General features: G+C 47.6%; 1 protein-coding gene across 4 annotated transcripts in view; it reads left to right on the top strand.

Moving 5' to 3' along the window:
- Positions 1–27,542, top strand: part of LOC149339354 (nephrin-like) — a 327,744-nt gene that overhangs the window by 203,570 nt on the left and 96,632 nt on the right. For all 4 annotated transcript variants that reach the window (XM_089548106.1, XM_089548105.1, XM_089548104.1 and 1 more), the window contains exon 2: positions 20,335–20,472. In XM_089548106.1, the coding sequence (XP_089404232.1) occupies positions 20,335–20,472 (138 nt within the window). The remainder of the gene's footprint in view (positions 1–20,334; positions 20,473–27,542) is intronic.

The following is a 27,542-nucleotide window of genomic DNA, read 5'->3' as shown; positions in this document are numbered from 1 at the left end:
CGGTTACGTCGTATATTTTACTTCTATTTCATTAATGAACGCACAAAATGTCTTCAAAATTCCGCGCATTTCTCCTGACGTTCGTGCAGTACATTTACCTCGGCGCCTGCAGCCGCAGTGCGATTCAAGACGAGCGAGAGAGAGAGAAAAAAGTTAACTGGAGCGAAGTAAAGCTGCGCAAGTAAAGAGCGCGCGCGGGGCAAAACAGGGACTCACTCCGGCCGCTTCGCATGCATAAAGGCCCGAAGGCCTCATTTCCCGAGAAGACAGAGCACTGGCTAATTAACGCGCAGAGGCTGCCGCGTTGCGTGCTCCCGAGCTGCTCGCACGCGCGTCAGTCCCGACGCGCGCGCTTTTTTGCTGGCGCGGTTCTTGCTGGCGCGCCCGGAGCTCGTTGCGCGGGCTTATTCTTGCAACGGCGGGACGGAGGTTCGCGACACGGAACGAAAGAAAGAAAAAGAAAAACTGAGCAGCGCAGCAGCGTCACTTTGGCTCTTTCTCTAATAACAAGCGAATGGCGTTTTCGCAGAGGGGACGACGACTGGGGGAGGCTTTTGTCTGGATCGCGCGTCTTTTTGTTGCTCGCTCACCCCGTTGTTTGTCGCATTGAAAGCGTCCTCTTTTGGCAACAGGATACAAGAGTGGTTGTACGTACGTGTAAGGACAGCAAGTGCTTCGCCGTGCCGCTTCGTGCTGGAGTACCTTTTCCTTTTGTTTGTTTTCTTTGTTTGCTTACTGCATTTTAGACTCTTGTGCTGACGCGGCGTCGCTCGGAGCAGACAGGATGTCTTTTTGCTTTCTCATTTTGGGCTGCTTCTCGTCACGTGACTATCGAGGCGCAGTACAACGCAGCCAACGACCGCAAGAGCGTAATTAAGTTTCGTGCTTGAAGGGTGCCTCGAAAAGTGGTGTTCCGTCTGCGAAAATATACGCAAATTATGCGTGGTTTTCCTTATTAATTTGTCAGCGATCGTTTCGGCCTTTTCGTATTGAGAAAAAAAATACCTAATGACTGTGTTAGCCTAAAACATTCATCCCACTTCTAAGTTTTTAGGGTAAAACAATAATTCAGAGAAGTTTATTTTGTTTTTCCGTTACAAAGGACAACTTCGCCAACTTAACATATATAAATTAGAAAGGGTTCAAAGAAAAGCTGTTAGGTTTATCTATTCCAAATTTAAAATCACCGACTCCCCCACTGACCTCATGGCGGCTAACAATATTGAAACACTTGAAACGCGAAGAGGAAAATATCGCCTTGAGTTTCTTTATTCTTTACTTAACCATAAGTTTGCTTTAGATCCTTCACAGTACATATCCCCTTTAACCACACGTTATACCCGACATCATCACATTCACTCATTGACACCGTATTTTGCGAAAACTGACTGTTTTAAGTATTCGTTTTTTCCGCGGACAATATCCGATTGGAACCATGTTATGACATCGTAATAGTTTGCAATATTTGTCTCCTCATTTTTATGTATATTTCTTTTCATTGTGTTCTGTATCTTTTGAGTTTTAAGAATATATGCCTGTCCTGCTTGGACCCTGAAAAGGGTCTGCAGTATGTACTAAATAAAAAATAAAAATAAAAAATTTTGCCTATCTCGTGTCTCTCAGGCTACTTTCGGAATGCGTTCCTAATTGTTTTCAAAACTGAATTAGTCACCATGGTTCTACAGCGCACTCTTAATGGATGCTTTCCTGACAGCGATTCCTTGTTTCTCTGACGTCATACCAGCCGTTCTGAAACGCAGCAAAAATTAGTTAACAGACAGGAAACTAAAGAAAAATTTAAAACATATCAAAACTATTAAGAAAAAGAAAACATTGCCGGTGACAATATGTTTTGTTTCTTTTCTGGCAGCGTTTGAATTCGCTCTCAGTGACAAGGATTAGCCGGTGCCGATATCAAGCAGAAGCCATTTCATATATCTATATATAAAAAAAAATTAAAAACCGGAGTACGCTCTAAACAGAAAAGAGTTTCACAGAAACTCACCTCTGCAACGTGATCACGAAGCAGTTGCTCGAAAGAATTGATTCATTCGTGGCTATGGCCGCCTAAAGCAGGGCGATTTAGCTTCGCGCTTTCTTTCAGTGCCGTTTGTTTGCTCACTGCGTCTTCCATTGCTATAAAAGCCCTATAGTTATCGAACTCTACCATACTATTGTACTTCCTCGCGCCTGAATCATTCGAGAATGCAGTTTGTATCGAGCGCTGCGTTTTCTGCGAAGCAATAAATGATAAAAAATGACGGCTATCGCAATGCTTGAACCTGCACAAAGTGTGAAGCGGGAACGAGAAATATTCCATCGAACACATCGAGGGCGGAGGTAGGGGCGTCTGCATAGTCGGCATTTCAAATTTCGACGACTGACAGCGCACCGACACAGCTTACGCACGTTGCAATGTTTAAATCGCGAATTCGAAGTTTTGATGTGCCATCAGTCCTTAGCGTGGGATTCCCTTCGGTATCGTAGCGTCCATTTTACAGACGTGCTTTTATGCACAAAAAAATAGAACCGGTTACAGTTCCGGGTACCGTGATTTCCGAATGATACGCCCTACCTATTTTTGAGCGTAGCCTGAAAGTGCATGCTATGCACTTGAGAATTTTGTCGAATTACAAGTGCAACTATTTGTGCAATGCAGACCTGGGACGTTAAACTCCCATGTCATACAAAAATTTAGCGCCCTGTTCGGTCAAACTGCTCTCTCGGTTTTCTTTTCTCTTTTTTGTTTTCTGCGAATGAGATCTCTCAAGAATTTTACCGCAGCATTCCTTCGGTACTTCGCATGCACACAGCCCCACAAAACTGCCCCCATTGCAATGGCTGCAGCTGCTCCTTGGCTACGACTGCACGGCATTCTGAGCGGAAGACGTGTGTCGAGCTATTTCTTTCTCTTGAGATTTTTTTAGTGACTCCTTTCAAACTAGTGTCATTCTCTCTTTAAACGCCTTTTACGCTCCTTTAGCATGACACGCGCGCGCACACACACACACGCAGTATTCCACATATTTTCGGTTTGGTTTGGTTTGGTTTATTGGGGTTTAACGTCCCGAAGCAACTCTGGCTATGAGGGACGCAGTAGTGGAGGGCTCCGGAAATTTCAACCACCTGGGGTTCTTTAACGTGCACTGACATCGCACAGTACACGGGCCTCTAGAATTTCGCCTCCATCGGCCAGCAGCCGAGCGCCGTAGCCATTGAGCCACCGCGGCGGGTCCACATATTTTCGCTACGCCGAATATTGTTGGAGTACTGCTAGTAAATTTTTATTTCGCATTGTAAGTTCTGTAATGGATACGAATGGTCCATGCTAATTAACAGCAGATAAATCAGCTTTAAGTCGACAAAATATTTACTAGTTCATATTCAGCATATTTCGAGAGAGGAATAAACTACTGAAATTTATATGTATCGTCGCTCGCAAAGCTTTTGACTGTAAACTTTCGCAACAGACGGTACGTATACTTCTGGCACCTTCGTTCATAATAGTGCACGTATTATGCAGAAAGAAATTTACTCCTAAACAACCGAATACAGCTTGGAGGAGGCCCGAGTTCCGGACATCGCTTCTTCTTGAAAGCTAATGCGCTATATTTCTTTCGGTTAATTCTCATTTTCCTAGTACTTACGGTTAAAGAAAGGCTGATCACGTAATTTCTTCTTTCTCCAACCTCTTCAGCACGAGGTCATTGAAAAGCCCGTGCGCCCAACTGGTCCCGCGAAATAAATCGTCCCACGAGGGCATACGGCGGCGCCATCTTTTCTTATAGCCGTTTCGTTCGCGCCACGCAGCTACAGCCGTGTCAGCGCGTGCGAACGAGCTGTACACGATGTGAGAACGCGACACGCCAGGTCTCGTGGAAGGCGCCATTCGTTCGGCGCGCGCACCGAGCGGACATCCTTTCGGCGCCTCGCAAGTTTGCTACACGGAATCGCAGCCGGTGACGCGTACTCCGTAGGGCTCGGTGCGAACTCGCGTGTAAACCAACGCTTGGCTGCTTTATTGTCGCTGTCACGTATCCAGGCCAGTGCTACACGCGGGCGCCAGCTTTCGCACGCTTTGTGAGAACGCGTCTAGCTCCGCACGGAACAGCGTGGTACAGCTCTCCCGTCTTGTCATTCCCCCGGAAGTGATAGCGTTACACTCGTATGCATATCGTGTCTCTCGTATCTCTCCCCATCTCTCCTTGTTTCTAGCTCGAAGCTTTGTCTGCGACTCGAACGATCGGGACCTGCTTTTGAGCCCGTTTTCAGTCGGCGAGTGAAAATGCGTACGCGAAAGCAACCCTCCTTCCAACTGCTCCCCGCCTCCACTTCCCCAACCCCGTACCAAAGCCCTCACTTCGCTCCCAAAGCCGTTTTCCCCGCCTTTTTTGTGTGTTTTGTTGTTGGGTTTTGAGTCTTTGTTTACATTGTTCTCGAAACAAAACGTCCGCACTGCCGCATTTCGAAGCTAAAGTGTCCCGTTACCCACGCCCCCACCTCCGGTGTTGTATACACGGGTCGACCTGTCCATTTTTCAATAAGCGTTTATGGTTCGCTTGTTCCTGCTTTGTTTCTTTTTCTTTTCTTTGCCGGCTTCACGCGATTGCGTCGCGATAATAAATGGCAGGGACTCGTGAGATATATCGTTCCGAAACTCCCGTGATGAGCGGATGAGCATCGTGCTGGGGGATGGCGGGCCGACGTAGGATGGCCGACGTAGGATGGAAATTGGAGCGAAGCGTCGGATTTAGCTCTTTTTTTCTATAGCCGCCATTCGTCTCGTCTGAAGGATGCGGGGTGCCGGGGTGGAGGAACGAGAGATTGGTTGCAGATCCAAAGCCCGGAATTTCGGACCCATTCGGAGTTTCATAAGCGTTCGTGGTTCAGATACGACCCATTCATTAGCGACTCGCGAATGAATCACTAAGCCTATGATAAGCCACCGGAGAAAAATTGGTTGCTCATCGCCTTTTGCCTTGAAATTATTAATCTGTCATTGTGCGGGCTTACATCAGGTTCGCAGTGGCACCTGGAATAACTAGGCGCACTAATCTATTAGGGTTTCGAAGTTAGCTATTTGATTTGTCTCTGGTTAGTTCTTACTAGCAGTTGGCTGCGCTAGTTAGCATAGATGGGTGGCGCGTTAGCGAGCCATTGATTTTCCTTACAAAGAGAGAAAAAATTTGAATTTACTAATTTAATATTTTGAAGATGTGAAATAAATCCGCTAGTCAGCTTAACTAGATCCCAAGAACGCAGAATCGAACTAATCATAAAGGTCAGCCGACGTGAAAGCACATACTGACTGCGCATGCGCGCGGACTTTTGGTAATGTTCTCCAGCTGCGGGATCTCCTAATTTAGCGGCACATTTATTTGTTTCAATTTCTTATTCTTTTTTAATTTTTATTTCGTATTGTGCACGAGCGCAACTTAAAAAAAAAGTTATTCGCACATAATCGTCCCGCGTCTTGTCTTCCGCTTACATCCGTTCTGTTTTCAACTCCAAGGCGATTATGCTAGAACAGCAGTAATCTGTTCGTAAAGTGCGTCATCTGTCAAAAATCTTGACTGTTGTTATTTCGAGATCTGCTAGCTAGCTTAATGCGGGGACGTCCTAAACGGCTCTGCGCAAGAACGGAAGAAAGTTTCGATGTAGCAAAATATACTCCCTAAGATCTGCCAAAAGTAGCCTCCGCGACCTGATACGGTGTACGGCATAGGTTTAACACGTCCCATGAATTATTCTACACGCCGCGTGTCTGAATGAGGATCTGAGCCTAACCCGCTGAAACTCTGCGAACCAGCTTGCCGCGAAGTTTGTCTCTGTTCCTGTGGATACTACCTTCTTTCAGCTAGCGACCTTTATCGAAGAATTTTATTCACACTTTAAAAACATATTTCGCTTAGCAAACTTCACATTTATCCCCCGCCTCAGCGACGTCCCGCGACGCTCTTGCGCGCGAACTTATTGAATGAACTTATTAATTTATATAACTAAGCTTCTTAGGGAAGAGCCGCGTGCGTTCCACGCTCCGTAATGACCTCAGCTATGGCTGCCGGGCATTAACAAGGATTCCACCCAGCCGGTGCTCCTTCCTTCGGGCTCTGGCGCTCGCGACGCTGATCCTGAAGTACGCGCGCGCGACCTGCGCGCTAATGCACGCGACAGCCGGAGGCGGACGCATAATCCGAAGGCGAGCCGCCACTCGGAGGCGCGGGCACGCTCGGAGGTCCTCCCCCCCCCCCCCCCCCCCCCCCCCCCAGGGGAAACGGGCGCGCCCGAGCTCCTCACGTCGGAAGCATCCGCGCGCGTTCCTTCCAAGAAAACTTGGAGTGGCCGCCGTAATCTAGTACGTCAGGAGCAGGTGCCGCCGACGCGACGCTGGCAACAAGCGCTGTGCGGCTGGAATGGGAGGAGGGGTGGAGGGGACACCGATTGATTTGGTAGGTTGCCCCTGAAGCAGCGACTCGGCCACTGTAAACTGGCACGCCTGTTCCAGAGGTAGGCGCACCGTCAGCGTGGCAGCATCAGCACCAGCGGTGTCGACTGCAGTTGGCTTTCTGATAGTTGGGAGGAGTATAGTAATATCAGGCGAGAGAAACCGGCAACTTTTCAAAAAGTACAAAAAAAACAAAAACATAAAGAGAACACGTATAAAGTAGTCAAGCTAAAATCGCACTACCGGTGCGATAGTCAACACGATTTGAAGCGCAACCACAATACTCTTCTTTTTTTTTATTCGAGCTGTTTGCCATTAGGCATAATGAAAAAGGGACGCTTCCTAAGAAAGGTTGGCCTGCGATGGGACGTTGCAGACGACTATCGCAAGTGGACTCAAGATAATCGCTTTATCGCGAACTTTTGCCGCTTTTTAAGCGAAACTTGTTCACACTCCTTTTTATAACCACAATACTCACTTGGACGACGTTGCGACAACTGCGAAGAAAAAGAACGTATACCAAGTTGAGTCCTACTAAAACGCTACTATACAATGCACACAGAGGGAAACCGCTTACGTGCCACTCTTGGTCACTGTTCCACGTTGCACGTGCTTCAATGACAGAAATCTGCATCGACCTTGGCTGTGAAGAAGGAACCTCAGTCTGGTTCCAAAATGTCAACTAAGGCATCAAATGCCACCCGCTGGGAGTAGTGTAGTTAGAGGATAACTTGCTCTAGCAATAGTATAGTTGCAGCCATCGCAGCTCTGCGGTGCTGCTAGGTGTGGTTATTCGAGCCAGGAGCTGCTGGCACGCATTTATCGCCGGTACGTGGCGCTATTGCGTGCGCGTATCGTGCGCAGAAACAATCTTACGTCTGCGCAGTCGGCGCCATGCAAAGACGTTAACGGTAACACACTAGTGGCCTGTTAGTTAAAATGTTAAATTTTTCTAACAGCCCTCTTCTGTATGCCGCCATGAGTTGAGGTAGCGCACGTAGTGATCGTGCTGTTCGTGTAGGCATCAAACTACAGGCGTTACGTGCTCATTTTTGTAATATATAGCATGCACCTCAAATCTCACTCAAGATAGCGCCGTCATTACCCCTCCAATAACCTGAGAGTTAGCCGAGTTAGTCGAAGGCAGTAAGCAAAGAAATTGCTGTGCAGGTATACTCCTTAAAAAAAACTGTTTTTTTTTTTTTTAGATTTGGAGCGAAGTGCGGCCGATGCCGTCAGCAACTTTTTATTTTAGATTTCACGCTCTTCAGCCAGTGGCGAACTATACTCAGCGCAGATTTGAGAAACCTTCAATCTTGTATGCATAAACGGTCTGGGGTTACGAAAAAAACTTGCGAACAGCATCTACTCTACTTCTGCTCCTAGGGCTCACAGGGTGGAGAACCGGGTTAGTTTTTTTCTTTTCCGCCGTTGCTTGAAAAAATTTAGCAGTGGAGACAACAAAACACAAATTATGAATCAGTAGATAGGGTGTCAGAGTAAACTAGTGCTTCACGCCTGCCAAATAAACTAAAATATATTGCGCTCTAGTTCTGCTAAAACAAACAACGATAAAGAGCACTAAACGCAGGCACCAAACTATTTCTTTCTTGGTTCACTGCCATCAGCGGAGAAAGTGTAGTCAAGTGTTGAAAAACTGTAATTCGATCTGAAAAAAACAACAGAATATGTTCCATTATAAACCCTAATGAGCATCCTTGTTAGGCACGTCAGTTTAGTGGTATCAGCCTTGAGGGTTGAGCAACAGGTTCTCGCTTGTGCAGGTGTGATCCTCCCACAGCCCTCTTTCCTTAACTCTTCTTCCTTCTTTCCATCTCGCCTTACAGCCTGTTGGCATGCTAGAGCAAGGTCCACAAGTTCGACCCCCCCTCTGTCTCTGCATGTATAATGAATCGTTAATGTCCGCTCTGCTTGAAGCTAGCTGCCTTCGCTTTACCTTTTTCTCAAACTCTTTCTGAACTCGCGCGGATGGATGCAGCAACGCTCGAAGGCAGTTTTCCAGTGAACCGACGCACTGCGCAAAGAGGCGTCCTCGTTTAAAGTAACGCGAGCAGTCATGCGTTGCTTAATTTACGTAATCGCGGAGGAGCTTGCTGCAACGCGCTCAGGCCTCGCGTTCCCTTCGTTAAGGGTAGCGTGCCACCTCCTTGCAACCCTAAACCCGGGCGCGTGCACTCTTGAGGTGTACGTACAACGTGAGCGTGATCATTACGCGTGAAGGGTAGTGTGGCAGTCTTGTGTAGGTAAGCCGATCATCAGTCTTTGCCTGGCCGACGTGTCGCAACGATAGAGAAAGCGTGTGCCCGCCGCCCTCCCGACGTGGGCTATGGCCTCTATAGCTGCTTTCACTACGGTGAGGCATAGCCATGTTTCAGTCGACTTTTTTGCACAGCTGCGTCAGTGCTAACTCCGCCACTGGTCTCCGTAAAATTAACAAAAAAAAATTAATGTATGCACTGCAGGGGAGTAGAGCTTTCGACTTGTCATGTCGTATTTAATTTTCGCGCTGGTATTATCTGCGGTGAAGACAGATGACGTTTATTACAGGTTTTGACGAGGCAATCGACAAGTGACTTCACACTCGACTAATCATACTCTATGCGAACATGCAAGTGAAAATTTAAGCTGTAAACGGGAGGCAATGGCCACGAAGAGAGCAGGTGATATTAGCATATAATTGACGCTACGGTGGAGCAATTGCCTGCAGAATAAGCAAGGCTAATTCCACCTGTAGCATAAAACTCAACTCAACTCTCAAGTGATAGCGTTTTTGCAGTCAGTGTGGTCTTAGGCCGGTTTTTATGCTAACGGACAATTTCGCTAAAGTCGCACTATCGTAAAGCACCCTGGTTGAGAGTAGCGAATCTTCTCAGCAAGCTCTTCATATGAACGCGCTGATTTTGATCAATACTCAACGGCCATCGTCCTTACTATCTGGCTTCATTTTGCTTCCTGTAACACTGTACAGCTAACCCAGAGAGTGGATGCGTGCTTTACTCATGCAGTATATGGTTGCGGTAGCGTGAGTTTGTGTACGCCGGAAAGATATGAATGCCGGCTGTTTAATTACTTTGCAGCAGGCCAGCAGAACAAAGAAACCGCGCCTGATCGTTTATAATGTCCCAGCCGGCATATATGCGTGAAACTGCGCCTAGCAGACAAGAGGCGATAAAAGGCTAACTGGAGCGCTATCATCGTTAGTGTCATTTTGTTTTTCTCTGCAGAGACTGTTCCAGCGCCGACAGCCAAACTCGGCTGGTTTATCGCCAGGGACAAACAGACTCGATTTCCCTGTAACTCGTGCTACGACCATCATTTTTTTATGTTCTCTGTCTTGCACACGACTGGGTAAGCAAGTAAACGATGGCTCCAGTAATATTTAACGATAAACTGAGCACGATTACCGTCACTTTTGTGGAACATCCTTGCCTCTGCGGGCGTTTGAATCCCTGACAAACTTTGGTCGAGCATTTGTTCACTTATGTTTGAAGATCACGCCGAAATGGCAAGAATGTGACTCAGAAACAACGGCAAAATCAGTCTTTTGGATCTTGCCTCGAATGCAAGGTTATTAGCTCAGTGCGATTTCAGGACAGCTGCTTGCCTCGTTTTGAAGCGTCCCGCAACACGCAGGCATTCGAGACAGCAAATAAAGAAGGTATCGCGCCTATGTAGAACGAGGCTTGCTTTAATGATTGAAATTTAAAATGAATAACGAAGAAAATAAACGAGGAAAATGCGGGGGAAAGCGAAAAGTTAGGGAATGCTGAGGCGGGGTTAAATGTACAGAAAATTACAGCTACACTGGTGGTTTTAGTAATCTGAAGGATTAACCGGAACGCCTTCCTTCCCTCTTCTCTCCTGCATTAAGTATAGCGTTCCAGTAAAAAAAAAAAAAAACAAGCGGGCTTACTCGTCAGTGTTTCAGCGCGGCCGCTACAGCCTAATGAGTTTTTGAGCATGAGCGAATGAGGTTCCGCGGATAATCTTGCCCGGTGATTTGTTCTTTCCTCTTTTCTTGGCACGGATGTTAGTTTGGATCAGATTAAGCAGCACAGGTGCACTTAAGCCCAACTTCCCCGCGTTTTTCTTCACTAGAATGAATAATTAAGTAGTAAACGAAGTGTGCCCGAGCACTAGGCTGACTAAGCCGGGACTTGAGTAGACGTTTCCACGCACAGCGGGCACAGTACGTCTCTCTTTTAATACTTAAACTTGAAGCAACGCACAGCACACCCAGGCACGTCATAAGAATTTACGGGACGTGCACTTAATGAGTATTTCTATTTTCTTTAAGCAAAAATATCTGGTATCGGGGAGGACGTAGCGGCAAAGTAAGCGCAAGCGAGACGTCATTAGATTCTGGCAAGAATCGGCAATGCTGCGTTTTGATAGGTTTCCTGTAATGGAACGAACTTTCAGCCGGCCAAATCTTTAGCTAGCGTGCGCTACGGCCGCTTTTGATGCGCTCCTGCGCTTTGCGAAGAAGAAAACTTGCAGGAACCTCAATATTAAGCACTGGCTTAGTGAGCCTGCGTTTAGAAAGTTCGCTCCGACACAAGCTGCAGGAACACGGAAAACGCGGCCGTCACGCACGCCAGCTAAAGATTCGGCCGGCTGTACGGTTCTATTCACAAAAAGTATTGATGGCTAGAAGGCAGCGGAACATTAAATGAAGGGCCACGACTGCACCTCGAATGGCGACCGTGCGCAGTGCATTGTGCGCCACATGTGTCAAACCGAACGACCTTACCCAAGCATAGCAAACAGTTCCGTAGAATACGTTGCTTGTTGAAATATAACACCGTTCAGTGCACAGTGTAATGCAAATATATAAAACATTCATACCAAGCGGTGTAATGAAATGGCGTCAACAAATCTGTTCCCGTTAGCCCCCCTTTGTGATCAATACGGTAAACAAAACAAACTCTTGTTGTTTCCATAGCATGTTTGTTGCCGCTGCTACAGCGACAGCGCGTGTCAGTATATCGCTTGATGTATACCGGCGAGACACACTGCTCCGTCTCAAAGTTCTGTTACACTGTCTATACAAGCCTTCTCTCGCTTCTCGAGGCGCCGGAGAAAATATCACGGGCAGCTGAGGGGCAGAAAAGCAGCGTAATAAAGAAGAAACGCAATAAACGCCAAAGGAGCAGCCTAAAAGGGAGGCAAGCCGAGTGGAGAATAAGGGAGACGGAAGAGGGTAGTCGCTCTAAACGCCTTCCGCGGTCGTGTTCCTTAGCGCTACCGCAGAGGCGCCGGGGCTGCCGCCCGGTGATCGCTCACGGCTAGGGCCAATGATGCGCCAACGGCCTGTCGCAAAATCGACGACGCAAGCAAACACCACGATGATGGCGGCGGCGGCGTCGGGGAATCCTGCGGCGGCGAGAAATATCGCCGCGCAAACGTGAACGATTTCAACAACGCCTCTTGATGTAAGATTGATGAAGGACTCATCGACACGCCAGCCTCTGTAGTACACAGGAAGGGAGGGAGATGAGACCCGCTCTCTCCCGCGCCCGGTGGAAACAAAAGGGCGAGCGGTGAGGCGAGAATAACTGAAGGCAGTGAGGAAGAGGACGCCCTAGACGTGACCGCTGGCGCCTGCGAGCATCTTCATTGTGTTTTCTTTGTCTCGTTTTTTTTTCCTTGCACTCGAAATCACTGCACCGTTGACTGAATATTTCCTGGGCACACTTGAAAGAAGGAAGCGCTTCGCGGTATTGTTTGTTGTTTCCTTTTTTCTTGGAAGAAAATTTCGGGTGAGTTTGAGGGGGGAAAGGGGGGGGGGGAGGTTAGAGAGCTTTAGTTAAAGAACGAAAGCCTTGTTCGACGAAATAATGCCGCAGGCAGACTGCGCTGACTATTGTAACGCTCCCTCGTCCGACTAATCTTCACTGAGATTCTGCCAGCCTATATGCGCTGTTTAACACGTTATCTGGATATTTGGTGCATTGCTGTGTAAAAATTGAAAAACTAAAATGGTGAAATAATGGAGGAGACGGGAAATGCAAGTCTTGTCGTCTCTATTTATCAAGACGTTTTTAGCGCCTCAGACTTCACGCTTATTTAATTCAGAGAAGCTATTGACCGTTATTTTTAGCTCTGACATTTCAATATTATTAAGGAAGACATCACAACAGACGTCAATAGGTGCACTAAAGAAAGTATCCGCACCCTGGAGAAATTTTTAGGCACCTCTTTCTTTTCTTTTCTTCCATTTCCTGTCGACGAGCAGTCGAAAAGTTTCTCTCGCTTTGACTCGAACCTAAGCAAAACGATTTAATAAACCTTCCTGCACTTTTTCTCCACCTGGTTAAGAAGGTGAAAAACGGGAGACAAATACATTTGCAGGCAGAGTTTGTTTTCCTCGCGTGTCTGCGTCTTTCTTGCGTTTACTTAAAAACAAAGCTCGGCATGTTTCAGTTCCCCTGCTTTGTTTCCATTTTTTTTTCACTTCCACTTCATGTAGCTTGGCGGCGGAGACGTGTCTTCCAGTTTCCAATTTTCTGCGACAAAGTCCGGGTGAAGCCCAGGTTAAAAAGAAGCATCCATGCAAGTCTTTCAATCACTCCGCTGTTGACGCTCTGGATTTATCCGTGGACTAGTCTCGGCGGATCTATTCTTTGCTTTCTTTCTCTCTATCGAAACGTTTAGAGCCGTCAAAGTCACTTCGTAACGAAAAAAAAAGCAAAATAAAAACAGGAGTGGCTGGTGAATAAAGCGAGAGAACTTGTAGAAACAGCGCGCCTTTCGAGCGGCGTCATGAGGCATGTAGTAGTATTCGGAGACAAGGAGCTGGCACCTCCCTGCTATTGTATTTAAGAAAGAAAGAAGGAAAGAAAGATAGAAAGAAAGAAAGAAAGAAAGAAAGAAGGAAAGAAAGAAAGAAAGAAGAGAAGAAAGAAAGGAAGAAAGAAAGAAAGAAAGGATGAAAGGAAGAAAGAAGGAAAGAAAGAAAGAATGAAAGAAAGGATGGAAGGAAGGAAGTAAAGAAAGAAAGAAGGAAAGAACGAAGTAAAGAAAGAGAGAAAGAAAGAAAGGAAGAAAGAAAGAAAGAAAGAATGAAAGGAAGGAAGGAAGGAAGTAAAGAAAGAAAGAAGGAAAGAACGAAGTAAAGAAAGAAAGAAAGAAAGAAAGAAGGAAAGAAAGGAAGAAAGAAAGAAAGAAGGAAAGAAAGAAAGAAAGAAAGAAAGAAAGGAAGGAAGGAAGGAAGGAAGGAAGGAAGGAAGGAAGGAAGTAAAGAAAGAAAGAAGGAAAGAACGAAGTAAAGAAAGAGAGAAAGAAAGAAAGGAAGAAAGAAAGAAAGAAGGAAAGAAAGGAAGAAAGAAAGAAAGAAAGAAAGAAGGAAAGAAAGAATGAAAGGAAGGAAGGAAGGAAGTAAAGAAAGAAAGAAGGAAAGAACGAAGTAAAGAAAGAGAGAAAGAAAGAAAGGAAGAAAGAAAGAAAGAAAGAAAGAAGGAAAGAAGGAAGGAAAGGAAGAAAGAAAGAAAGAAAGAAGGAAAGAAAGGAAGAATGAAAGAAAGAAAGAATGAAAGGAAGGAAGTAAAGAAAGAAAGCAGGAAAGAACGAAGTAAAGAAAGAGAGGAAGAAAGAAAGAAAGAAAGAAAGAAAGAAAGAAAGAAAGAAAGAAAGAAAGAAAGAAAGAAAGAAAGAAAGAAAGAAAGAAAGAAAGAAAGAAAGAAAGAAAGAAAGAAAGAAAGAAAGAAAGAAAGAAAGAAAGAAAGAAAGAGAAGTTAATTAGCACAATTGGGGTCCCAAACGGACGCTGCATATTGCCGCTTCATCATATTAGGGCAATGTCGTACTGTTACATGGCTGGCAGCGGAAGAGATGTCTTGCATGAAAACGCGTGGCATCTCTCCTGCCACCTCGCGTACGATTCATTTTTTCGTTTTGTTGACCACGCCATTCCTCAGAGCTCCAGCTATAGCATAGCTTGTGTAGAACGAGCTTGTTACCGCGCGCGCCGCCAAAAGCTTCAGCACTGCTAATATTTATTTTCTCTTTTTGACAGGGGCGGTTCGGGTGGTGCTTGACGGCAGCTCCAGTTTGTAAAGCACAGACTAGTGGGAAGGGGAGGGGGGGGAGGGAGGGTAATAGGAAACTAGAGATTTGGAAGAGCAAGCCAGTGCACTCAACTGCTTAGGTCGGCAGTAAAATACGAGGAAACGGCAATGCATTAAGCAGTAGAAAAGCGGAAGAGGCGAGGCGAACCAGAGAGAGCTCCGGGGCGCAGGTGAGAACGCACACAGCGAGTGTGTCCCTACATCACGCCACGCTGTGCACTGCAGTGGCAGTTTAGGAGGACTGGAGGGCAGGTGGGATGGGGGGGGGGGGGGGGCAACTCTTCTTCGGGTGCCTCTTCGGGGACGCGCGCATGGCTGGGCGAAAGCACCCACCGCGCTCTAAGGAGAGAGAGGCGCAGGAAGGAAAGAAAGAAAGGGAATGAAGGGAGAGCGTGCAGGCGCCCGCGGGAAGCGACGCAGCGGGGGCGACGGACCGGCGGACGGACGGACGCCTCGTCCGCAGCTTTGGCGCGGCGGCTTGCGCGTCCATCGATCGCGGCGGCCCGGGGCACGCCGCCGGTACGAGGAAGCACGCTTGGACCGAATTCGAAGAGGCTTCCGTTTTCCGCCTCCGTCTTCCCCTTTTTTTGCTCCCTCACTCCCGCTCGCAAGTTTCTTCTCCACTTAGGGAAAGTCTCTCCTTGAAGCACTCTCCTCTCTTCCCCGTTTTTCCCGCGCCTTCCTCGCAAGTGACACCAGTGGCTTGAAGAACGAGCGTGTTCGAGATCGTGAACGCTAGATGAAACCAGGCGGGGTGCATCTGCTTCTGGTTACGGCCTCATGTGGTAAACGTCTATTGTTTACGATTGTTTCGCTTGAACATTGCCGAGCCTCGGAGCTTGTTTATAGTGCTTCATTTGCGGGAACCGCTGTATTCTGAGGTCTTCATACAGGTGAGGAAGGTGCACGTGATACCACAAGACGCATGCGCCGCGATTCTACCAGAATTTTTTTTTTAGCCGCCGTGACGAAAGACGCCCCAGCTAGAGCGCATACAATGATGCCATGCACGTATACAGTAGCAAAATGATGATGATGATGAATTTTTCTGGCGAAAGGGTATTGGCAAAAGAGCACCATGAGGCAAGGTTTTTTCTTCAACTCAAGGTGGAGTCAAGGACCCTCACCTTGAGTAGAAGAAAAAAACCAAGGTTGGGGTCTTTGACCCCATCTTGAGTCGCTGTTAAGTAATGGAGATGGAAAAGCGTGCTGCTTTTATGAGCAAGCCTACAAACGGAATTTACTTTCATAACTACGAAACACTCATTACGTTTGACTAGGTAACGCACCAGAACAGTTTGAACGCCGAAGCGTGATCTTTATTACACCGTCCCGAACTGCACAATTAAAGGCCGTATATCTGTAAGCCATATCCATTCAAAATTTAGGTGCATGCCTGCTTTAGTTTACTCTATTTAGTCTGTTCGTTTAGCACATCATCGTCGTCAGCCTGATTACGCCCACTGCAGGGCAAAGGCCTCTTCCATCTCTCTCCATTTAGCACTGCCCTCGTTTAGCACAGCCTCAAAATAAATAAAAGAGCTGAAACTTGGCCTTGAAGTATGCCTGAAAGCTTTTCTGCCACATACAGGCATTTCGTTGTAATGTGACATTTTATACAACATTTCTATTGTTACAATCCTTGTTGCGCTCATTAAAACAAATTATCACAGCTAGGACGTTAATGTTAAAATAATAATAAAAAATGAATTTCCAAAACAAATTTTATTTTTTTTCGGGCCGAGTACACGCGACGAGAGAAAAAATAAACGCGGCAGCTGCGGCTGGGGTTCAACATGGGTGCTTCGGCTCAGTGACCAAGCGCCCTAAAACATATTTTTTTTCGGGCCGAGTACACGCGACGAGAGAAAAAATAAACGCGGCAGCTGCGGCTGGGGTTCAACATGGGTGCTTCGGCTCAGTGACCAAGCGCCCTAAAACATAGAGCCACGGCGGCGGATATAGAATTCACAATAAACGCAACAACTAGGGAAAGAGAGGTTGAGTGAGGAAACATAAAAAAAGGAACTGCAGAAGTTAACCAGAGTTATGAAAACTTGTAATACTGCATCTTCCTGCACGCGATATTGCTGCACCTACTCAATTAAAACGACGGCAGCCAATGTTTGGTATTTTCATGCGTGAGGCGAAAACGATCGATATTTCTAGTCCGTTAAGCCGCAGGGTTATACTGTTATAGATTATAATGCATCCCAGACGCTCGATTAAAGTTCGCCTGATAAAGCATGCATTTAACTACAGCTAGCGTCCCTTGCTCCTTTTAACGCGCACCAACCGTGCGTGTTTTCGAACACGCTATGGAAATTTAGCTGGTGTTTCACGCTGATACCGTTTTACAACATTATATGGAACTCGACACTTACTTTGCCAGGCTGCGGAAGCGTCCACTGAACAAGACTGCTTCTGCTTTTAGAGAGGCACTCGCTTGCGGAAAAATAAACGAGATGAAACGATATAGAGGTTTTCATTCACTTGTGCAGTTTATTATGATGCTTCTGCTTCTAAACTATTTCTTAGGGCTAACAACTGAAAAATAACCGAACTCGATGAATTGGCAGGCTTATCAAGCGATCAGAGGTGATCCACCGCTCTTCAAAAGAATCTCTTGCCTCCTCGGTCGCAGTGATCGCTGAAAACACGCGAGAGGCTCTCCTTTGATTTCTCAAAATCTTCTTTTTTATGTTAAAAAAAAGGAAACACTACAAATAACGAACGCCCGGTCACTTAAAGTAATCAAGAGCGGTGATGCTATCACACTTTGGGGAAGGGGGGGATGCGTGTTTCTTCTTTCAGCGCTTCGGATCAGTGCTGCTTGCATTCCTGACCATGTTCATCAACGCACTGTGCGCGAGAGATTACGCGTGCCGGAATCGAACGAGAACGCGGAAATAATTTTCTTCCTTAGCCGCCTTCGCAACTCATTCGGTAGCTGGTTAGTTAGTGGAGAACAGGAGAATGAGTTAGGTTGGTTTAGCTGCCGCCCTAAATAACTGGTGGTTCCTGCGCACTCCTTCAGGAAAAGGCGCCCATCTTCTGCAAATACGTGCGCCTATCTCGCTTTCCGCAGAGAGATCCAGAAACAGCACTAAAACGCGCGTGTATAAAAGAGGTCGCATTTAACTGATCTCACTTGACGCCAGTTTGCCCCTTACAGTCATAAGAAATGTAAAGGGAACAAACTCTTCGCACAAAACTGCAAATTCTGCGGTTATTTCTCCGCTTAATGTGAATACTTATTTCGGATGCTACATGCCAAGAGGAAAACTAGTTAGAAAACTTAAAAACAGAACTGTGCTTGCTCACGCGTAATTGTGCTGTAATCAGTAAACGAATGTTCAAGCCTTGTTCCCTCCAAAATTGCTCACGGCTGTACGTGTAGCATTATTTGAAAGCAAATATGCGCAATTATGCACGCCGAGCACGAAACCCCGGGACATTCAAAACAATTCTGTCTCGCTCCAACAGCCGGAAAACGGTTGACAGCGTAGAGCAACAGACTGGCAATGCCAATAGAATACAAAAGAAGACAAAGAGAAAGAAAAGAAAACAAAAACCTGCGACACCGACGTGTTTCGCAGTCGCGAGAAAACAGTGCTAAGGAGGGGAGGTGGGGAGGGGGGGTGATAAAAACTACGGCCATTATACCCGCCTGTTTAGCAGCCCATTCCGTGAAGAACTAACAGTGAAAAGAACCCTGAAACCCCATGCACTGAGTGAAGAAGAAGAAAAAAATAAATTGGGAGTGAAAGAAGAGGTGCAGGATAGGAAGAAGGAGAGAGGGAGCCGATAGCGGAGCCGCGTTCTTCATTGCTTCTCAATCACACTTCTTTCTGCCCGGTCTCGCTGTCAGTTTGAAGTTTTCTCGCACATAAATCACGACACGGAAAGCCGAGTTTTATGGCCAGTGAGACCAAGACGCCGGCTGCGGCGCCTCCGCGCACAGAGCTGGCAAAGAGGAGGGGGGGAGCGCTTGCGCTAACGCGGCCGAGAGAGGCACCAACAGCTCGCAGAAAACGGGGCGAAAAAAAGAAATAAAGAAATGAGCGCAGCGCGCGAAGAGCTACGCGAACATTGCCGGGCATCATGGAAAGCGTGAAGCGTTTGCTCCGTGTTGTGAGATCTAAAAACGACAATAAAATAGATATCGCTGCTGGAGGACGTCCCAGATAAAAAAAAAAGAAGATATACCGAAATGGACGCGCGCTAGCAACAACAGGCCGAGCATCAATAAACAAACATTTATGTCGCTAGCGTTGCCGTGATTTTGTTTTCTTCCTTAAACTTTGCGTTTTTTAGTTTCCTTCCAGCGCCTCTAGAGGAAGTGGGAGCGTTCCCCATGTTTTCCAACTTTTCAATTCTTTTTTACGTCCGCGAGCAGCGCTGGCCTCAACAGCGTCGGCGACTTGGGAGCTGGCAGCACTTCCGCAGCGCTGTGACCGAGAGTAGAAAAAAGAAAAAAAAAAAAGAAAGGACCAGCGTCTGGGCCAACTTGCGTGTCCGCGTGCACCCTAATCTTTGAACGGCTTCTTGAGTGAAATTTCATTTGCGGAAGCGCTGGCCCAGTTTCCCTTCACACAGCAGCCGTACACAGATCACTCGTGTATACGTTTTTCGTGTCGAGCGGGAGTGACTCTGACGTTTGACTTGCGCTTCTGCCGTTCCTTTCCGGTAGCTGTAGTACGAAAGGGAAGGAAGAGAGCGTTGGCTTTACTGCATGCGAGTGCGAAGGGAACTTTGAAAGCAAGGAAACGTGAAGAAACTGGAGAAGACTGCAACCTTACCAACCTAGGCTAGCTTAATTTTGTACAGGGTTCGTCAAAAGTTCCCAGGCCACGGGGTTTGCTTTTGGTCTGTCCAGTGGGAGCGTTCACGACGCATCGTAAGCTCAAAATATCTTTGAAGTGAACAGGAGCCTCTCCCCAACCCCTGAGAGGCTTGGTAGCTTCATAGGCTCTGTACGCACCCGACTATACCGCTCAAATGCAGACCCCACGGATGGGACCTTTGGACCTAACCTGTTGTATCCCGCTTATGTGTTGTATCCATGCGCTGTACTATCATCATCAGCACTTATCTTGCTTCTCTCAAACTCTAAACGCTTCCTCCGGAAGACCGGCTTCTTCCGGGAGTGGGATCGCGAATGTAACTGCGAAACGTAAGCAATGGACAATCATTACAATGACAAATTTTTTGGCTTTCGAAAAAAAAAAAAATCGCCTGCATGTTTTGGTTTATCCTACATTTCATCCCACTTTGTAAACTTTGCGCCACACTTGAGAAAAAATACCTTTTATGGAGAGGAACAGATTAAGCTGAGCTGCCGTCCTTGCCGGTTCATTCCCTCCTTCTGGATACCGGACATCTGCACTTTTACGTCCCGAGTTGAATAACAAGTATGCCTGAAAATTGAAAAGTCGACGTCAGCTGTAGGGTCACTTCGCAAAGACGTGAGTGACAGAGAGCTACAAGAACAATCAAACTGAAGAAACGATAAGGCGTGGCGGAAAGCTTTCCTGACTAGACTGCTTAGAGAGATGGAACAACCAAGTAACTGTTTCGATACTGGAAACCGATAAGACGCGATATTCGCACCTCCTGCAGATGTCTCCTTTCGAACGTCCAGCACGTTTTATTTATTTAATTTTCGTTTCGTGTACACATAAACTGCTGCTAACATAAGGGTAGAAACTTCAAATACAGATTTCTTTCGTTGCACAGCTGCTTTAGTCGTGCTACAGCGTGTCTGACAGCTTATTTCTCTGTCTCCTGCTGTTTCAGGAGTCCACTGCCAGCAACAGAGCTTCCGCGTCCGACCGCAGCCCGTGGAGGTGATCGAAGGACACACGGTGGAGCTCAAGTGCGAAGTGGCCAACCAAGCCGGGGCCGTACAGTGGAGCAAAGATGGATTCGTGCTCGGTGAGTTGTTCTTTTTTTCTTTTTTCTTTTTTTTGCTTGCGAACTTACGTCGTTTCCAGGAATGTGAAAGTTCCACTCGAGAAGTTTAGGGCAGTTCGCCGAGATTGCGAAAGTGGATGCAGCATGCAGAAGCCTGATATCAACGTGGAGTTTATGCAATGGTTGCATCCCGCTTTGTGTGTAGGCATCATCGAGGCAGACAACTCTAAGCCAGGAGTCTCATCGAATTATCTTCGGAATTCGATTAACTAAATTTCGAAAAAGCTCTGTACTGTCGCATGGACACGTGTTTGAGGGAAAAGCTCGTTGGGTGTCGTCCGCCACGGTCGGCTTCGAACCCACAATCTCGTACTTTGAAGCAGCATTTCACAGTCTCTGATCATCATCATCATCATCATCAGTCTCACTAACGTCCACTGCAGGGTAAATGCCTCTCCCATGTTTTTCTAATTAACCCTGCCCTTTGCCAGTTTCGGCTATCGTATCCTCGCAAACTTCTTAATCTCATCCGTCCACCTAACCTTCTGCCACCCCCTGCTACGATTGCCTTCTCTTTTAATAGACTCCGTTATCCTTAAGGACCAGCTATTATCTTGCTTTCGCATACTTGCCCTGCCCAAGAATAAAGGCCCAACCTAAGTCGCGGGATGATGACAGAAATCCGCTGAGCATTCTTTCACGCTTGACATGCATGTACTGTACCACGAGACACAGATGGCCAAAGCTGTTACGACGTCGTGTTGAAGTTGACGATGGCTCCTCCCGCATGTATTTCACAGTCTGATACGTTAACGCATGTTCATGCATAAATAAAAGTAACTGAATATTTATATTGCATCTTACGCGTGCATTTCATTTGTCCTTATTCCGATTAATAAGCCCACTGTATTGCATTCATTTTCTCTGCTACATGAAAGCAAACAATAGCAGCAGTAGTAGGAAAGCTAGCGATGTAGCAATGCTAATTGCGTAAGTTGAGGTGCGGCGACAGATATGTAAGCACAGATAAGGATCCGAACCTACGACATCTTCCCATCGCACTGGTTATTTCTACTTAGGAGCAGTGAATCTGTTGCCTCGTTTGAAAATATCATAGGTCAATTTGTTGTGCAGGTAGTCTCTTGGCAGGCTATTCTTCCTTTAGCATTTCTCACGTGACATTAACCATCGGGAACTTCCATAACCTAAGAATGCGATTTCATTTTTACTATATAACATGGAAGACCCTATGAGTACTTCTCGTACTTATAGTTCTCTGTGTTGTCTTCAACGCAGTCACTGCTGTCAAAATGAAACGGGGAGAATATATTGGGCGCAAATTCTCCCATAAAGTCTGCCAGACAACTGTACGTGCTCAGTGAAGAATACACCTTCCCTATTCTTTTTTCTTATATATACTTCTCCTTCGTAACGGTGCCCCCTGAACGGTCAGTTAGTTCATTATGCAAAGCATGTTGCGAAAGCACGTCCTTCCCCCGTCTTAGACGCCGTAGCATCTTGATATTATAATATGAAAGAGCGCAGGAGCGACCAGAGTAGAACAATGTTTAGCCATGAATATGCTTAAGCGATTCATGGCGCTGTTCAGGAAGAGGGGCTCCCGCTTTCTTCCTACACCTTTGTCCTCTTCCTACCCTTACGTGGTGACACTGAGAAGCACGCTGTCAATCTCGTCTTCGCTGGAAAGAGGCTTTGCCGCGAAGAAACTTGAAACAAGCTTGCTCCACCGTGGGGTTAAGAGCGGCTCCCTTTCAGGGCTACAACAGAAAGCTCCTGCTCCACCCCTTCTCTCCCTTGCTCCCGTTCGGGCAGCGGTAGGCTGCACTTCAGTGCTAGGTAGCTGGGAGACGAAAAGTGCCTCGGATGTATACACACACCTGGAACGGACGTCCTGTCATACCCACACTGAAGCGGCTCAGACCAAGGCTCACGGGCTATTCAGGAGATATGACAAGCAAGCCTCGTTTATGGCCTTGCGCTTATTTGATAACTGAACTGTTTTTAGAGTAATTCTCAGCGCAGCGCCTTCCGAGACAGCGGAAATTCAGTGGTAGCGACGGCAGTTGCGTTGCGTTGCAGTATATGTGCTGTAGTTATTTTAAATTTCTTCCTGGAGTCAAGGCAGCCTCGATCTCGGGTCACTGTTTGTCCGAAGGACAACCGAGAATTTCTTATGCGGGTACCAGCTCTATGCAGCGGTCACTATGTTCTGAAGACGAATGAGCGCTCACCTGAACTTCGAGACGTCCGGTCCCAGAGGGACCTTATTGCATACCGCCTCCTTGAACCGGCGCTTTCGGGGTTCGTGGTGGGGGAGAGAAGGCATAAATCCATTAGGCCTACTTTGGGAGGGCTAATTAAGAGCGCCTGGACCAGATGAGCGCGCCCAGCCTTATTGATCACGGCAGCGGGGAGAGCGGAGGGCCCGTCGTCCAAACCCAGCCGCCGCCGCCTCAGGCCAGGGTCAGCGTCGGCGCCCGTAAATAACGTCGACCGCAGGTTAACCAGCCACACGCCACGTCTTGCCCGACCCGCTGTCTCCACCGCCGCTGGCGCCACTTCCGGGACGCTTCCGGCACGAGGTCCCTCAAGCTGCTCAGGCCTAGCGAACCAGTGCAATCTTGCGCGTCACACCTGCAGTTCCGTGCAGCGACGTCTCCAAGCAGCATGCGAGGACGTCACACTAAGGTTTCTGGCATAAGGCACCGAAGACGAACGCTTGTACGTTTAGACTCTCTCTCTCCATAGTTAATCCTCGTCTACTGAGCAGGCCTCGTTCGTGAAGAGCATTGTACACCGCTGTGGATTTGTCACTCCGACTCGATAACACCAAATTCGAGGCTATGACAACACGCGTACAATAATGCGCTGTTGCACGAAACGCAGCATGTGCTTTGACGCGTAGCTATCACCGGGAAAACACGGCTTCAGTAAGCGGCCGGTTCATGACATACGAAAAGCCTTCCCGGGAGAGAAAGCAAAATTGAGAACGAGTATCGCAAACGCTAGATGAGACGTGCCCCAGCCACAGATAGTCCTTGTTTTGTGCGTCCGAATGCATAGGCAGGCCACCTGGCATGAGTTTTCCGGTTTACTGCACGCAACAAGAGAAGCGCGCGCGTGCCTCTGCCGTCGTGCCATTTCGCGTCGTGATTCTGGGGGCGCTGCCTGCGACCGAGCGTGCAGGTAAAGCCTCGAAATCAATCTGGAGAGCAGCGCGGCGGCGCTTGCGACGATTGCACGGCTGCCGGCGCGAGCTTCGTTGCTCCTCCGCATCCTTTCCCATCTCTTTCCTCGTGCTCTCCGCGGAAAGCACTCAGTACCGGCGCTGGGCGGCTTCCGCCAGCGACGCCCTCTAATGAAACAATTGCGCCCGCCAGCACGCCCAGCCGGCGCACCTCCAGACGACAGGGGGCGCGCAGTCGTGGGCGTCATGACCGAATACCTTTCTGCGCCGTGGTCCCGGTGGTGGTGGTTAGGTGGGGGTAGAAGTAGAACAGAGCGAGGCGAGGTGAGGACGATGCGGAGGTGAGTGCAAGCACTCAGGAGCCAGAACCACGTGTCCAAGCCTCTAATTGCATGGTAGACTTTTTGGGTTGCCACTAAAAAACAAGCGCCAGAAGTTCCCAACGAACGGCGCTTTTTTTTTCTTGAAAAAGAGAGAAAGAGCAACGAATGTAAGACGCCAGAAGAGGGAATGCATGAGGCGCTTCGCCCACAGTTTCATCATGATTTTAGAGCCGTGATACGACGTTCTTTACAGTACTGCGTGTACTCTTGACTGAGCTGTTTAAAAAAACAACAAGCTTCTATTACTTGTCATCGTTGGCATCATCTTGAGCACCCAAATAATCGTTATTATCAGCCCAACTGATAAAGTATGACAAAGGCATCTCCCATCGACCTCCAGTTATTCCAGTCCTGTGGGTGCGGCGACATCCATAGCTATGCCAGCCGATTCTCTAGTGTCATATAAATCTCATTTCCCATCCTACAGCCACCCATGAGCACTGCAGAAATGGCGTAGATGTACTATCGAGGACAAGAATTTTCGGGACGTGATCGAGTTCTTGGAAAAGCGTTTTATTGTAGCTACACCTCGCTGGGTAGCTAGGTGGAGCGACAATAAAATTTTTCCAAGAACTATCGTCCTGCAAACTTTTGTCCCCGATAGAACGGACAGTCTTTGTCAAAAGTGTACAGCCCAAGGGCTCTGCTTCTGAGCGCTGCAGTGCGGCTCCTCTTGCATACTCAGGGACCCCAACCTCACGAAGGCGGGAGAAACCTCAGTTCTCAAGCCTCCCAAGCTTAGGACTGCGTAATGCGCTTAAGAGCATCGCTACATGGCTTGGAAGGAAACACTTTGGGATGTATATTTTTGACATAGAATGTACATACAGTGTCCGCGTAGAGTGCCACAGGCACCGAACTGGAATCTTGGTGCAGCAACTGCAAATATCCCGTGATCCAAATAAACAAAAAGTTACGAGTGTCGATGCAGTTTAAGGTAGATGTTGAACTGGGATGCTCTTTGATGTCTCGGAAGACCTTGGAGGACTACATTGAAACGCAACATCACTGGAAATGCTTGCTGATTGAGCAGCGAAACGCGATTTTTCACCTGAATATTATTTGGTCACCCTGGTGTTTAGCAATCTGCTCCAGCCTTCATATATGACTGAGCATGTCGCTTAGGTGTGCGTATAGCGTCAAATCTTTGCCCGCTGCGCATTCGCTTTAAACCAAGAAAAACGTTTTCGAATAAGACTAATGTAGCAGTTATAGTGCGCTGCAAATGGTTAGTTAGTGCGGAGACTGACTACGGTTGGTCTTAGTGGGACCAATGGCAGTGGCAAAGCAGTTAATCCCTAAAGAATTAACCCCTGCACCTCTTCTAGTCCTCTTCGGCCTACAGAGTATACGACATTGACGCAAACAGCTCCTGAATGCTAAGCTTTCCTTTGTTCGGCAGCCCTGTACTTCCGTTCGAACAAAACATTGAGCGCGGGGACCGGAACAATAAACGGCCCGGGTTTAAAATGGCGCCACCCGAGGACGCACCGAGCTGAACAGGCAGTGCCGGAACGGAATAACAGAACGTATATCGGGCGCCTGACGCGTTGCCAGGTTGTCTCATTTCCGCGTTCTCCCCCGGCGCCGGATCCGCCGGCGTAACGAGCCGGATTTCCGCGTTTAGAAAAGTTGGTTCGCCCTCTGTAGTGTAGCTTTATTTGTGCCCGAACGTTATCTCGGCGGTAACTCGTTTAGACGTTACAAGAAAAAGAGAGAGAGAGAGAGAGAGAGAGAGAGAGAGTTAATGGTTATCACCGACTGGAGTCTCGTCCTGTTCGCTCGTGACGCTCTCTTTATCCTTCTCGACTTAGCTACGACCCTATATATCTTCGTTCGCTTTTTGCTGCATTCCACAGAGGATCAAGCTGTCGGGCAATACCGTTGGGCAGTAGGCAGAGGCAACTATGCCATTGGGCTTGGGGTACTTCTCGTATAAATTTTCGTCATGTTCGGCACAGCGTGCAGGCGTCCTTTGCACCTTCCACGGGAGCATATGCTTCACGGTTTGTTTTTTTTTTTCTTTCCAGCTTCCTAGTCTCTGTGGTTTTATAACGAACCATGCGTCTAATCAAAATTTGGTTGGGGATTAGCGCTTATTTTCTACAGTCGCCGTGTTCTCTTTTGTGTCTGGCGCTGTAGATGGCGATGTAGATGGGTTGGTAAAGCCCGCATTAGTATGTTGGCAGTTAAAAATATATATATATATATGCACTGTCTACCACCGCTCGCTTTATCGTCAATTTTGACCTCTCAGATCGTCATGATGGTTTGGCTTGTAAATGATTTCGAGCTTACTACTTCGACCAATGAAGTTCACACCACTTCGGCATACATTTCTTAAGACCGTTCGCTAATCTAGAGTCTTTTCTCATGTACTATATTTAACCGTGTTTCTATGCACTAACACAATACTGCAGCTTAAGGACTACGGATACTTCGAAGGGCTGTTTACTACTACCTTCCGAAAGGCATGCAGCGGTAGTTAAATGCGTGCCAAGATATCTCAGCTTAATGAAACTGGCACGCCTAATCCGGAATAACTGATGCAGGTATAGGTGCTAACCTGGCAACTTCAGCAGCTTACAGACTGGCTATGTGGCTGCACGCTGGCGACCGCGTACAACTACATTAGGTTATCACACTTCTTTTGTGGGTATTGCCTCATGTCTCTGCGAAAAGCGGTGGCTGAGTCAAATTGCGACGCCACACCCTTAAAATTAAATTATATGCCAGATAACGGGCCCCCCTCTGCTCGTAGGGGTGGCGGGAAGTGGTGGGAGGGGGAAACCGGGGGGAGAGGGGGAGGCAGAAAGCACCGAGCGATGCTCGCCATTCCCTGTAGTATAGCCTGCAATGGCGCGGTGCTTCTGTCTTTTCCGGCAGTTTTGGCGGCAATCCCCGAAAAGCGTATCGCTAGCCGCTCGCTCCACTTCGCGGGTGGGAGTCGGGAGGGGGGGGCTGCTCAAATTGAATTTTCCCTCGACATGGCAGATATCGCTCTGGGGGCGACTGAGTCTCGAACGTTACTTTGATGGGCGCAACTTATTGGCTTCAAGATTGCATGGCCCGCGCCTCAACCGCCTAGCGAGATACCGTGCCTCTTCTGGGCTTGTTTCTGCGGGCGTCGTTCTTATTGCGCGCGTTCGCATTTTTGTTGCCCGCATTTTCTTATCTTTTCGGCTGGTTGATTTCCAACTCACTCTTTTCTTCTTTCTGCATGGTATAGCAAAATTGGGAATCGCTGACTAGTAAAGATAAACGAAATAATAGCGCGAGGAAAAAAAGTAACACGGTTTGCATTCGACGCCAATTTGATGCCGCGGAAAAGCGGTGATGAAAGGCACCCTCGACGCAGAAAACAGTGTGAAAAGAAGAAGTAAATGTTGAAGCCCACAACTCTGATAGCCCTGCAGATCTCGCCTAACAGCATTTCAAAACAGTATTTCAAAACAGCACGATGGCCGCTCGGACCTTCCGAGCTTTCCAATCCAAGCAGC

Source organism: Amblyomma mixtum, chromosome 6, assembly GCF_055824585.1.
Source record: "Amblyomma mixtum isolate Tamu chromosome 6, ASM5582458v1, whole genome shotgun sequence".
Lineage (NCBI taxonomy): Eukaryota > Metazoa > Arthropoda > Arachnida > Ixodida > Ixodidae > Amblyomma > Amblyomma mixtum.
This window is presented reverse-complemented; position numbering and strand designations above follow the sequence as displayed.